We start from the raw sequence: 13,717 nt of genomic DNA, 5'->3' as shown, positions 1-13,717 counted from the left end.
GCCGGCACCGGCAGCGGCGGAGCGAGACAGGGGGCTGAGGGGCCGCGGGGGTCTCGCGAGAGGCGGGTATGTTCTCGCGAGACGGGGCAGCCCCCGGAGCGGCGGGGCCGGGGCTGGGGAGAATCCCGGGAATTCGGGGTGGGAAAGAGCCCCGGGAGCGTCGAGGCCGACCCGGGAGCCAGCACCATCTTGTCACCAGAGCACGTTCCTTGGACACCTCCAGGGACGGGGACTCCGCCACCTCCCTGGGCAGCCCCTTCCAATGCCTGACCTCCCTTTCCGTGAGGAAATCCCTCCTGATGCCTCACCTGGACCTGCCCTGGCGCAGCTTGAGGCTGCTTCCTTCTGTCCCCGTTCCCTGGAAGCCCCACCCGCTCCAGTTACCGATTAGCAATTAGTGTGTGTCAGTCATTAGGGAACAGCTCAGTGGCTGCCCGGGGTGGAGTCCCCGAGTCCCCGAAACACGAGTGGAGGTGGCACTCGGCCATAAGGATGAGTGAGGCTGGTGGGGTTTGGTCAGAGGTTGCACTGATTTTGGATGTCTCTTCCTATCCTAACGATTCCATAAACAAACATTCACCCCTCTGATTCTCTGTCCGTGCCCTGTTCTCTCTCCTCTGACCAGGCTAGCTGTGAGTTTCCCTGGAGCCCCCCCCCGTGTCCCGGGATGTTCCTGAGGAGCTGTGCCCGTGCCCTGCTCCGTGTCAGGATCCAGCAGCTCCCACGGGGGCCGATCCGGTGCCACGGGTGCAGGTGGGGCCGTTTCAGGGCCGTGATCTTTGAGGAGAGCGGGGTCCTGCTCCCAGACCCCCCCAGCACAGCCACAGGTGTGTGTGTGCTCCAGTGCTGAGCTCAGGGGGTGTCCTGAGCTGGGAGGGACCCACAGGGATCGTCCAGTCCAACCCCTGGTCCTGCCCAGGACACCCCAACAATCCCCCCCTGTCCCTCAGAGCGTTGTCCAAACACTCCTGGAGCTCTGGCAGCCTCTGGGCCGTGACACTGCCCTGGGGAGCCTGTTCAGTGCCAACCACCCTCTGGGGGAAGAACCTTCTCCTGAGGTCCAACCTGACCCTGCCCTGGTTCTGGTGAGACACCCCAGGTGATGAGGATGGGACCTGTTGTGCCATCACAGATCATAGAGGTGACAGTGCCCTCCCTGACCCCACCTGGTAACAAAACTGTCCTGTGGTGCCACCAGCTGATACCACCCAAGGTTGGTGCAGTCCTTGGGCACCTTTAGGAACCCTCCAAAGACACCACACCAAAATCAGGGATGGGGAGCTGCAGTTCCTGGAATGCCCAAACTCTTCCCTGTGCGCTGGGTCCGTCACTCCAGTCCAGCACATCCATCCTCGTGGGCAGTGGATCCACCATGGAGGGTTCCAAGCTGATTTCCCAGTTCTGAAGATGCCATTCCATGCTCTTCCCTGGCTTTTTCACTTCTCTCCCTGTAGACTGGGAGGCCCAGAGTTGTGTTCCAGCTGGCACCATCCAGCAAGCCCTGCTGTCCGGAGGGGAGAACAGTCCCTCCCGGAGGTATTCCAGAGGGGAGCTGACAGCTGTGGAGTTCCTGCAGGAACTGGGACAGCAGTGCTTTGAGATTGTAAGCCAATCCCCCTCCTCCTCTCCTTGTGCTTCCTGGCTGCATGGAAACGGGATGCTGTGGTGGTTCAGTGAGGAAAGAGGAGCTTGGAAGAGAAATCCTGTGCTGGAAAGGTCTGGATTTTCCATCTAGGAAGCCTTGCTGACTGAGCAGGGCAGATTTTCACTGCCACCATCAGCCTGGTACCCAGGCAGGGCATGCAGATGAGTTTGCCTTAATTTCCATCAGCTTCTTTCGTAACTTTCTGATTTCAAGACAGCTCTTGGATCAGCCCAGGTGAGAAATCAGAGTCAGGGAGCAGCTGAGAGGCTTTGGCAGTCAGTTCATCCATGGGCAGGATGGTTCTCAGATCAGCAGAAGCTCCTCCACCAAAGCCCCAGGGACACAGAGCAAGAATCCTCTTGGAATAACATCCTTCTGAAACAGCTCAGTGTAAACTGCAGGTTCCTCCCCTGCCTGCTGAGCAGTCAGCCAGTGTTTGTCTCTACCCTGCCTTGATCCCATGGCAGGCACAAATCCCAGTGCCTTTCCCTTTCCCAAAATCAGCCCTTTATCTCCTCTGCTGCCTCTGCAGAATCAGTACTGTGAGAACACTTGTTTATGTGGGCAAAGCTGAGAGATCCCTGCCTGCCTTCTGCTGCCAGAGGAAGCAGGACAGCGAGATGAGATGATCAGGCCACCTACCCACCCATCCACTCTTTATTTTCATCCCTCCTTAAAAACCATTTATGGCTAATTATCGTTCCTGGGGTTTCTCTGCTTTCTCAGGCAAATGTCCGTGTTCCAGTGGACTCTTTCCTGTGGGACTTGATCCGGGCTGAGATGATGAAACAGCTCCCCACGATGGCAGAAGCAGCTCGGTGTGTCCGGGCACAAGGACTTAAGACAGCTCTGCTCAGCAACACCTCGTGCCTGGGGAAGGGAGGGAGCTTCCTGCCCCTGGATCGACGGCACTTCGACGTGGTAAGGCTGGATGGACCCTGACTGGGGCTCTGCTGGATCCTAAACGTGGCTCTCTGCTCCTCAGGCTCGAGCTGGAATCGTTTCCAGCAGCACCAGCAGCAGGTGCAGGCAGGTGGACAGCAGTGTAGGAGCCTGGGAAAACCTTTCCTGGCATCATTCACTGCAGGGACTGGGCCCTGGAGAGGGGCTGAGTGACTCTGGAAAATCAAAGTCTGTGTGCAACAGGCACAGGCAGTGATTTCAATACAGGACCATGAAGCTGGAACACCATACAAAAAATGAATGTTATTACCCAGTGCCCCTGCTTGCTTTAAACAGAAAAGCTTTAAAAGAGTAAGGGCTCTTCAAAGAATTGCAAAGCATCCCCTACACTACAAAAAACCCCAGTACTCTAACATGCCAGTCTGTGTGAGCTGAGGAGCAGGAAGAGACCCCTCTCCCAGCACAGACCCCAGCAGGGCCCCTCTCCCAGCTGAGTCTCCTCTCCCAGCACAGACCCCTCTCCCAGCAGAGCCCTCTTTCCCAGCACCCCTCACCTTTGCAGAGATGACACAGAAGATTCTCTGTGAACCTCGAGGCTGGTTCCAGTGGCATCATTTTCACGTGAGGACTCGGCTCAGCATGACAGCAAATTTGCTTTTTTCGTGTGCCCCGCTCAAATCTTTGAATTCCAGGAGTTCAATGCTTGTTTTATAACCTTGATTAAGACAACAAAATATGCAAGGAAGAGTCACATTAATGCATTTAAAACCTGGGACTGTTTACAGTCATCCTGTCAACATTATGCCATTACTGGCTCAGCTTTCTGGGTGTTACTGGTGACACTGCTGCAGAGGGGTGATGCTCTGGTGTGATGTCTGCGTGATTGCCATCCCAGGGTGCTTCAAAGCACTTCAATAACCTCTCCATGTCACAGCCCACGTGGTGTGTGGTGCTTTGGAACAGCAGTTAGTGGGGAAAAAAATAACTGAATGTGGATTGCCATTAGTGTTGGCTTCATGCCCATCCAGTGGATTCATTTTTGTTCCTGGAGTGTTATCAAAGCAGGGAGGAAACACTGCTTGGATTGCTGATGGTTGTGAGGGCTCAGAGACCAGGGTTTTGATCCAGATGTGGGTGGATGGTTGTGGTCAACACCTGAGCTGCTGTCAGGGTTGCTTTGGGTTGGTTGGTGGGTGCAGTGGTCAGGACACTTTTCCGGAGCCTTTGGAAGGTGCTGCCATCCAAGGCTTCCTTGGACAGCACTGAGCAACTGGCCTGGTAAACCCAGCGAGTCTCCCACATGGGGACATCTCGTTGGATATCTTCCATCCAAGGACTGGCTGATCCTGTTCAGCTGATTTCAGCTGAAGAGCCACAGCCAAGGCAGTTGGCACCCACACAGTCACTGGAATGACGTCCCATCCAGCTGCAGGCCCTCGTTCCGTGTCCTTTATCCCTCGTGTTAATTAGGCTGGCAGTCTCTTTCCCACCCTCCCATCTCCATTCCCAACACTGCACATCTGTCTGTGGTCCCAGCAGGCTCATTCATAATCCATTTGGTGTTGCTGTAGGTGGTTGAATCCCATCAGGAAGGAATTCGCCGGCCGGATCCCAGGATCTACAGGCTGTGCCTGGAGCGCCTGGGAGTGCAGCCCCAGGAATCCATTGTCCTCGACAGCAGCAGCCACAACCTGGAGGCAGCAGCCCAGCTTGGCATGAAAACGGTGAAGGTACAAAGGAACTCATCCAGGGCAGGATTTAGGGGTGGATTTGGAATCCAGAAGCTGTTTGGCTTGAACGGCTCCATATTTTCAGCAGCAGTGCCTGACTCGTCTTACCAAGCCTTTTGTTCCATCCTGTCTTTGTTCCTGCAGGATGTGGTGGGGTTAAAGTAGGGATTACTGGCAGGGTCTGCACTACTCTGTTTCATTCCCAGCTCCAAACCCTACAGCCAGTGGAACCTTGGAGAAGTCGCTTCTCCTTTCTGTTCCTCGGTTCCCTATGGGAGAAACGGCCCCAACCCTACGGCTGAGCCAACCACATCCACCTGATGGGAGAAAATAAGCCCTGTGTAATGAATTCCTGGAAGCTCTGAGGCCTCAGGGATGTGCCAGGCTTTGGAAACAGTGAGCACAGGGGCTTTTACTTCAGTGAGGGGAAGGACAAGAGCGGGACTGGTGGGAAGAGCGAATTCTGCTCTCCTGGACTGCACACAGGGAATTCCAGCCCTTATCCCAAGCTCACAGTGCCCATGCCACCATCACAGGTACATGTTCAGGACAGAGACCAAGGCAGGAAACTCCACGTTGGCAGGGAATGACCCGTGAATTGCTGAGTCAGTGGATCAGTGCCATTGGGCTCACAGATAAATGCATCACAACTCTGCAGGGCTCTTTCTTTCCCAGGAAATTTTATTCTCCACCAGTGTTTCTCTCTCCCTCCTGCTTTCAGGTCGATGATCCACAGGCAGCACTCAAAGAGCTGGAAACCCATCTGGGATTTCCTCTGCGAGGGTTTGTCCTCTGTACTCGCTCAGTCAGACCAGGCATGGAAATCCCAAAGGATCAGCTGCAAAAGTACCTTGAAAATGTTCTGGGTGCCCACCCAACAGGTATCACAGTGGGTTTGGCCCTTCGGTTGGAAAGCCTGGATATTCTGGAGCCACTGGCTTTTTCCATCATGTGACAAATGGATTCAAAAGTAATGTTAATGAAAGGCTCTTAATGTCCAAACAGAACAGGCCTCCATCATTTCAGTGACCCATCACTGTTTCTCAGAAATGGGAAACAACATTTTTAGGACTTGCTCATTTGGAGGGGGTTGAGCACAAGTTCCCAAAGAGATGCCAGGAATATTCCTGTCCTGTAAGCCATCTATGAGCTGCTCCCAGGGATCTGGGACACAGAGTGGGATCTCAGCCCCAGGTGCAGGAAGGGGCTGGGGAAGTGCTGACTCTCTGCTCCCAACTCTCAGGCCCTCTGGAGTTCCGGCAGTTTGACCACGGAGAGGCCGCCCGGAGCTGTTTGGTCAAGTTTGGGGATCGTTTGCTGGTGCTGAAGAAGGAGGAGGAGCCTCCTGACAGCCCCAGCCCCTCAGGCCCTTCTGTCCCAAGGGAATACAGGTGAGAGGCAGCATGGGAGGGGTCTTGCTGCAAAGTGTGCTCAGCACCAGAGCTGCAGGACTTTTAGGGGGGGGATCATTTGTGATCTCCCCTTGGTTTTCAGTGCTGGACAGATCCCAGGACTCTGGGCCATGTGAAGATTTGGGTGCTCTTCTTTCACCCATTCCATCCATGTTATTGTAGTGTGTTTACCGCTGAGCACAGGACGCTGATGTCTGTGTCTGCCTGCAGGGATGTGTTCCAGTATTGGTTCCCTCCTGCCTCTCTGTGCTGACCCAGCTCTCTGACTCCCCTGGCAGGCTCCTGAAGGCTCTGTCTGAGGCTGGTGTTCCTGTTCCCACTGTACTTGCTCTCTGCGAGGACAGCAGGTAAATCCTGGCCCGGGATCCTGTTCCTGATCCCAGCTTTTGCTCTGTGCTTGACAACTGCACCCAGATTCCCCCAAACATGAGGAGAGGAGAGAAGGAGCCAGAGCTCACAGAGTGCACTGGTGTAATTAGCATTTGCCATGTCTGGGGCTGGAGGAGCCTCTAGGAGTTCAAAGGACAGAAACACTTTTATTTGGCTTGGTTTAGGTGTGTCCTGTTTTAGCAATTAATCAAAATGCTCCCTTTGAAAAGCAGCTGTAAAACAATGTCGTAGGGCTTCCTGCTGACTCAGTGGGCTCAGGTTTGCAATGAAGAGGGGGCTTTTCCAACTGCCAGACCTCAGACAGCCATGACAGCAGCAAGCCTGTGACCAGGACACCCCTCCTAGCCTGCAGGCAGCTCAGATCTCTGCTGGCTGCAGGAACAGCCTCTGCACTGCAGTTAAATGTGTGTCCAGCATTCCCGGTGTTTGTGTGCAGCCTGACAGCCCAGCTCCACACCCACTGCAGGGAGGCAGGGAAAAGGCTGCTGCTGGAGCCTCCAAGCTCAGCTTGCAGGGGCTGGAGGGACCAGGGCTGCTGATGGCACAGCCCTGTGCCACCACACACCAGCCTCGCTTGGGCTCGGGTGAGTGCTTGGGTGCTGCTGAGGCTGCTTTCCCTTGTCCACGGTCAGGGGGCACGGTCAGGTGAGCTCTGAGGGGTGGCAGTCGCAGGGTGAGCTCAGTCCCATCAGTCCCCCCTTGCCTCCCCAGCACCCTTGGCTCACCTTTCTACGTGATGGAGCTCTGCCCTGGCCGTGTCCACCGTGACGTGTCCCTGCCAGCGCTGCCGCCGCGCCAGCGCCAGGCCTGGTACCGCGCCATGAGCCACGTCCTCGCCAGGATCCACAGCGTGGAGCTCGGGGCAGCCGGGCTGCAGGACCTCGGGGAGCACGGTGAGAGGAGGCCAGGGATCCTCCATCTCCTCCTGTGTGTCAGCATCTGAAAGGGATGGGCTGGACGGGCCAAACTGGGGGCAGTGGGGAAAGGAAGATGGGCAGCCCAGTGTCTGCATCCCTGGGTGTGGTGGGAGGGTTTGGAGAGCTGTTTAGATCCTCCAGTCGGTGTTTCCTGTGAGCAGTTCCCAGAGCTTCCTGCCAGGAGCACCAGCTGCTCTATGGAGTAACTTATTTGTGGGAGGAACTTGTTTGCTGCCATCTCTGACCAAACCTCCTCAGCTCCTCCAGTCCCTCTGCTGAGCCAGCTCAGCTTCCTGGATCTGGTGGAGAAGTTACATTTTTGTCCAGGATCAGATTATTTCCACCAGAACATTAAATCCAACACCCAGTTAACGATGTGCAAGACCCTTGGAAATTGCACTTAAAGTCAGGGTGCTGGACTGAGATGTGCTTGGCTGTTGGACTGCATCCCTTCTGAAGCCTCTTTGTGCCTTTTCCCTGTTCCAGGTAATTACATTCAGCGGCAAGTTGAGACCTGGACAAAGCAGTACCGAGCTGTGGAAACTCATGCTATCCCAGCGATGGAGAGACTCATCCAGTGGCTGCCTCTGCATTTCCCAGAGTCTCAGAAGATGACACTGGTACATGGTGATTTCAGGTACTGCCCTGGAGCACATCCCAGGAGTGTAAAGTGATACACAAACCCCTTCAGAGCAGTCCAAGAGCTGGGCTCTGGGTCAGGCTCAGCATCCCCCAGGGAATGAGATTCTTCACCCGACTGCTGCAAACACTGGTGTAACACTGGAGGATCATCAGCTGTGTCTGCAATACCCAGAAATCAGCCCTGGTGCTTCTTGCTAAGGGTGTTTGGTGCTGGAAGAGTTTGGGTGGCAAATCCTTCCAGTGTTACAGGTGCAGTCATGGAGGGGGGTGGCTGGGACAGAGGGGAGGGGTGCTGAGTGATGCCTCTGTGCTGCCAGCCCCTGGCTGGCTCCTGCCAGGGCTGTAGGGCTGCAGTGGAGGCGTGTGCCAGGTCTGGCCCAAGGCTCCTTCCACAAGGGTGCAGGAGCTCTCTGCCCCTGGACGGGTGGCTGCCCACTCTGGCTGCTCCCTAGTGGGGTCCTGCCCTCTCCTGGGGCTCAGACTGGTGAGGGCTGTGCAGAATCTACAGCACATGGCAGAGCAGGGGCTGCAGTGGCTGTGTGCCTTTGAAGTGACCACAACATCCCCCAGACAGTGACCTGTGTGCTTCAGTTTATGATTAGCCTGTCCTGTAACATCTGCTGATGAGCTGAGGCTCTGCCTAACTTGGTTTCATTCTCCAAAGCACAGTTCAGTTCATCATTAACCAGGGAGTTCACTGTTGAGCAACCTCCGTCCTCTGCTTGCAGAAATGCAATGTTCCACTTGTGCAGCCTCCCAGAGGACTTGGCAATTTTTGAAGAGAGTGAAGAGCACTGGAAAGCACCTACTGCTGCTGAGCACTGGGACTTTTTTCCCCCCCTCTGGACACTCTTCTGATCTCTTTTCCCTCTGATACAGGATGGACCACCTGGTCTTTCATCCAGACAGGCCAGAAGTCCTTGCTGTCCTTGGCTGGAAGTTTGCAGCTCTAGGAGATCCCTTCTCTGATTTGGCGAACAGCTGCATGGCCTACTTCCTGCCACCTCACCTTAGTGCTCGCAGAGGTACCGAGAGGGGCAAAGCCAGCGTGACACAGAGAGAGGAACAGAGCTCAGAACAGATGAGCTGTGCCCAAGGAGCTCAGCTGGCACCTGGGCTCACTGCAGAGGCCTCTGGGTTTGCATTACCCGCCCTCTGGCTCCAGCTCTGAAGCTGGGCAACTCTTTTGGGTGGGAAAGCTGTGAACCGCACCAGGGAAAGTTTGTTCACAATTGCACACTTGTTAAAAAGAGTAATTTAGGGTTAAACTGAGAGGAAAACGCTTCCATAATTTAGGAGGAATCTCTGTCAATCACGGCTTTCACAGTCTCACCCTCACCAAGAGAACTGCCCTTGTGTGCACTCCACCTGCACGGGGCTGGTGCCCAGCCCCAGAGTTCTGGATGGAGCCAGCCCCAGGGCAGGTCCTGAGTGGGTGCAGGTGCCTCCATGGAGGCTGCCTGGCTCTGCCACGAGCCTCATGGCATCCCTGGGGAGCTCTGAGCTCCTCCCTGTCAGCTGACTCACTGTCACCCCTTCACACCTTCCAGGCTTGAGGAAGTGCGATTTGGGGCAGCTGGGAGTTCCCACGCCAGAGGAATATTCCCAGACGTACTGCGGCCACATGGGAGTGGAGCTCCCGGAGAACTGGAATTTCTACATGGCCTTTGTCTTTTTCCGCCTGGCCGTGGCGCTGCAGGGACGGCACCGGCGCCGGGCGGCAGGTGAGGAGCCAGCCCTGCCCTGCACAGGGCACACACCCAGCACGGCGCTGGGGAGAGCCCCTCCTCTGAGCCAGGGAGGTCACACCAGCAGGGTTTGGGCGCTCCGGGCTGGGAATCCCGAGAACTCTGAAATTCCAAGTGCTGCAGCAAAGCGTGGCGTGTCTGGCACTCTTGCGCTTCCAGCACAGAGCTCTGGTGGGAAATGAGGGCTCGGAATGAGAGATCTTGTTTCACTCATGAGCGGCCTGGCAGCAGCCGTCCAGTGATGTGTGTTCCAGAGGGGTGGGAATAGTGTCCTGCAAAGCACAGGGCTGCCTACCTGCTCCAGCACAGCCTGCTCCTGTTTTTTGGATGGATCAGAGGTTGCTGTGGTGTCTCCTCTTTCTCAGTTGAGAGCCCAGAGCCGTGTCCTACAGGTGGAGCTCTCAGACCTTCAAACTCAGCACCGGCCTCCTCCAAGGGCTCGGGAACAGGGAGGTGGTGGGAACCCTGAGTGCTGTTCATCTGCACACAGCAGGTGTGGCCTTGGAGCCTTTAGCAGAGAAAAACGGGATGTTATTTTCACATCTCTTTGAGAGGGTTTTCTGGGCTGGTCCAGACGAGGCCACACGGTGCTGTCTGGGATGTGACCACGGGAGAAATGGCTCTTTGAAACAAGTCCTGCTCTCTTGTCCCCAGGGAGCCCAGCCCCAGGTGACAGCAGCCCTCGGGATGCAGAGTTTGTGGCTGAGCTGGCCTGGGAGTTTGCCACAAAGGAAGGATTCCGAGTGTTTGAGAGCCTCCCCCCCACAAAGCTGCTCGCACGACATTCCAGCACCTGGGCCGGGCGAGGGCCATTTCCCAGCAGGAGTTACAGCACCTGGCCATGTCCTGTGCCCAAGGTTCCCCTGCTCACTCCTCCCACCAGCCCGTTGGGGATGATGGCCCAGGCTCTTCACTGCAAGCTGGAAAATACAGTGGGGCTTTCTGAGTTCCCAGCCCAGACAGACTCCACGTGCTCTGCCAGAACTGCAGGTGAGATCTTCCCCCCTGGAGCTGCTCTGCTGCACCTGCCCCAGGGTGGGGATCGTGGCCTCTGCCCTGGCTCTCCTGATCACGTCAGAGGTTTGGCACTCACAGAATCCAGTGGCTTGGAGGAAGGGGGCTGGGTTCCCATGACTGTAACAGAGTTCATATCCTGGGAAACAGCGATTTCAGAAGCTGGAACTCCCTTCCAAGGGGAGCAGGTTAATGCCAGCCCAGCCTGCTCCACCAAGTCCTGCCATCAGTGCTGATGGTGTGTCCAGAGCTTGGCTGGGCTTGGGCTTTTCCAACCTGCCAGTCTAGGGAGGAAATGGCTGCTTATTCCCTGTCCTTGTTCAGGGAGGCCTTCCTGCTGACTCTCTGTGGGAAGGGGTGAGCTCACTCTGTTCACAGTGTCCCTCTGGTGCTTCCTTGGGAGGTCCCTCAGAGGGGCAGGGAGCTGCTTGTACCTCCACAAATCTCATTCAGTGTGAACAAAAGCAAACATCCCCACCTTGGGCTGCCACTGAGATTATACTTTCAGTTATTCCAGTGGCATTATCAAATTCCAGTGGGTTACTTAACTACCTTTTAGCTGCCAAAACCATATCCCATCTGTTGTTCTGCCCTTCCAAAGCATTTCCTTGTGCTCTGACAGAAACCAGCAATCCCCAGCGTTTCAGGGTGCTCAGCAGCTGATCTGCTGAGAAGCTGGGAAGGGCAGGGAAGCAGCAGCTCTGGGGAATTTGGGAGTGCTGGGATGAGCAGATCTCCTCACCCTTCTTAGAAGCACTCAGTTTTGCCAAGTCTCCAAACATCAGAGCTGTCACGCTCTCTCTACTCCATGCCTGGGAGACACTGCCCCTTGTGTGTGGGACCACAGAGCCCCCTCATCCCTGCCCTCTCCCCATCCATCCCACTGCTCTTTCCCTTGGCATCGTCCCTGCACCACCAATCTTTGCTGTGGAAGTGTGTTGTGAAAGCCAGGGGAGGAGTCTTGCTGCCTGCAGCAGAAAGATAATGCAGAGAAGGGTTAAACAGCCAAATATTCCTGGCCTGGAATTGCCACAGCGCTCCTGGGCTGGGCAAGGGCCAAGGGCACAGGCAAGGCTGTGCCAGCTGGCACTGCTGCGAGGGGTTTATTCCTGGGAGCTTGGCAGCCCTTGGCTGAGGCACTTGTGGCTGAACAGGGCAGGATCTCAGCTGATCCTGCCCCATCCCACACCAGGAGCCAGCAGACTTTGCCTGCTGGTCCCAAAGGTTGCTGTCCCCGCAGTTCTCCATGGAGATATGAAGATCCTCTCCAAAGGAGCTTAGTTACTCCCTCAGACTGGCTATCAGAGGGACAGCAGGGTCACCAGACCACCTAATGTGTCTTAATACTAATACTAATGCTCTTGCCCCAGGCACAGAGTGGCAGGACCAAAGCAGAGGCTCTGGTGGCTGTACAGGCCATGGATCAGGGCAGCCAGGTGCTGCAGCCCTTTCTGTGCCCAGCTGGGCTCTGACCTCACTCTCCCCCAGGTCTCTGGAGCAGAACATCTCCACGGTGCAGATCCCAGCCTGCTGCTTCCCTTGGACCTGAGCTTCACATCTGGCTGAGGGTCCCATGAGGGTCCCAGTCCTTTGGAGCCTCGGATGGAAAACTAAACCATCCCGCCTGGCACAGGAGAGGCCGTGCTAAGGGCAGCTTGTGAGCTTCCCAATTCCAGTGCTGCTTGCTGTTATCTGTGCTCAGTGCCTTTATTGCCCAGCTCAGTATGGGGCAAAATCCATCCTTGGACCACGAGGCTGCAGGGAGTCAGTCCTGCAGCAGGGAGAGTTGGTCAGGAATGACCTGGCTGGGGGTGCAAGACTTGGGTTTTGGGAATAAAGAGAAGGATCAGGATGTCCCTCCTCCTTCAGCACAACACATCCAGCAACCTGCAGATGCTAAAAGAGTCCTTGGGTGTGGAGGGACTGAACCAGGTCCTCAAGGACTCTGGATTCAGGGGAGACTCTGGAGCTGAGGCAGTGCCTGGCTTCTGGAACTGGGAGGACTCCAGTGCCCCATGACTCCAGTGGGTCTCTCTGGGTCTGTTTGGAGATCATGGAGGATGCAGTCTGGATGAATGGGAGGTTTCAATACTTCAGGGAGGCCAGAGCACAGGGAGAACGGTGGGAACAATCATGGTAATTCCAGGTTCTCTATGTGTGGTATTAATTCATTATTAAAGTGATGGGCACAGTTCTTTGGATTCTCCAGCTCCTCCAGCGTGGGCACAGCCTCACAGCCCACTTCCACAAGGCCACATCCATCTGCCACGGGTGGCCACCACACCCCTGCTCTCAGGGACACCAGGAGCACTTCAAGGAGCCCTGGGGTGGCCTTGCTGGCTGCCCAACACCAGGACCGTGGAGTGTAGGGAAGCTGGAAACCTGAGCTTTGGAGTCTCCCAGGCTCTGGGGTGAAATTCCACCTCAACCTCAGGCACTTGGCTCTGCTGTGGGAGAAGCAGGGAGCCTGGATCTGAGCCTGGATCTGCCCAGCCCCGACACTTGGGATGGTTTCCAAGCAGGCACTTGACTTCTGCACCTCCAGCCATCTCATCTTTCAGGCTCAATCGCAGCCCCTGCAATGCTCAGAGCCGGGGCTGCCATCGAGGTGGGTCAGTGCTGCTGGGTCTGTCTGCCAAGCCCCAGGGGAGGGAAGGGGCTCAGGAGGAGCATTAACACAGGGCTAGTGCTCAGTGTCATCCATTTTCCACCCTGGGATCAGCAGGACACACATGGGGGCTTAGCCCTGAGCTGGAGCTCAGCTCTGTGACGTGCCCTGTGGATACACAGCCTGACCTGCTCCCTCTGGGAGACACAGGCACATCTCTGCTGGTAAAACAGGTCTGTCTGGCATCTCCCACAGTGGTTTAACACGTGCAGGTCTGTAACAGCAGGAGAACAAGTTGGAACAAGTGGTCCTTGCGAGTGCCATCTCCTAAAGGGCTGCCCGTGACCCGCTGCTGGAGCGGTGAAGGGAATCGGTCACCCCTCAGGGGATACAGGGGGACAGGGATGAGGGAGGAGATCCTGCCCAAGAGGATTTCTTTTCAGCTGATCCAGGATACACACAGCCTAATCTGAGTCCTGCTGGATAACCTTGGGCAGGCATTTTGCCTCTCTGGCCTGTGTGGTTCCTCAGTGCACAGCAGGGCTGAGATTCCCCTCCCCAGGGAAATGCCTGGAGAACTGCAGATGCAGGAACCTCCAGCAAGACTTTCAACACTCTGGGTCTTCCAGGACGCTGGGGGAAACTGTATCTGAACTGACATATTCCACAATTTTTGCAGCCCCTTTTATAAACCAGAGCCATCCCTGT

General features: G+C 55.9%; 1 protein-coding gene across 1 annotated transcript; it reads left to right on the top strand.

The window, feature by feature from the left end:
• Nucleotides 1-33: 33 nt before the first annotated feature.
• Nucleotides 34-12,595, top strand: ACAD10 (acyl-CoA dehydrogenase family member 10). The gene is made up of 14 exons (XM_050318565.1): nt 34-66; nt 626-827; nt 1,455-1,603; nt 2,372-2,566; nt 4,120-4,278; nt 5,000-5,159; nt 5,522-5,669; nt 5,969-6,037; nt 6,792-6,973; nt 7,484-7,634; nt 8,519-8,664; nt 9,190-9,363; nt 10,042-10,377; nt 11,890-12,595. The coding sequence occupies exons 2-14, from the start codon at nt 668-670 to the stop codon at nt 11,976-11,978; spliced, it is 2,118 nt and encodes a 705-aa protein (XP_050174522.1). The 5' UTR covers nt 34-66; nt 626-667; the 3' UTR covers nt 11,979-12,595.
• Nucleotides 12,596-13,717: the final 1,122 nt, after the last annotated feature.

Source organism: Myiozetetes cayanensis, unplaced genomic scaffold (assembly GCF_022539395.1).
Source record: "Myiozetetes cayanensis isolate MyiCay16 unplaced genomic scaffold, myiCay2020 scf21, whole genome shotgun sequence".
Lineage (NCBI taxonomy): Eukaryota > Metazoa > Chordata > Aves > Passeriformes > Tyrannidae > Myiozetetes > Myiozetetes cayanensis.
Note: the sequence above shows the minus strand (reverse complement) of the source record. Positions and strands in the feature narration are given on the sequence as shown.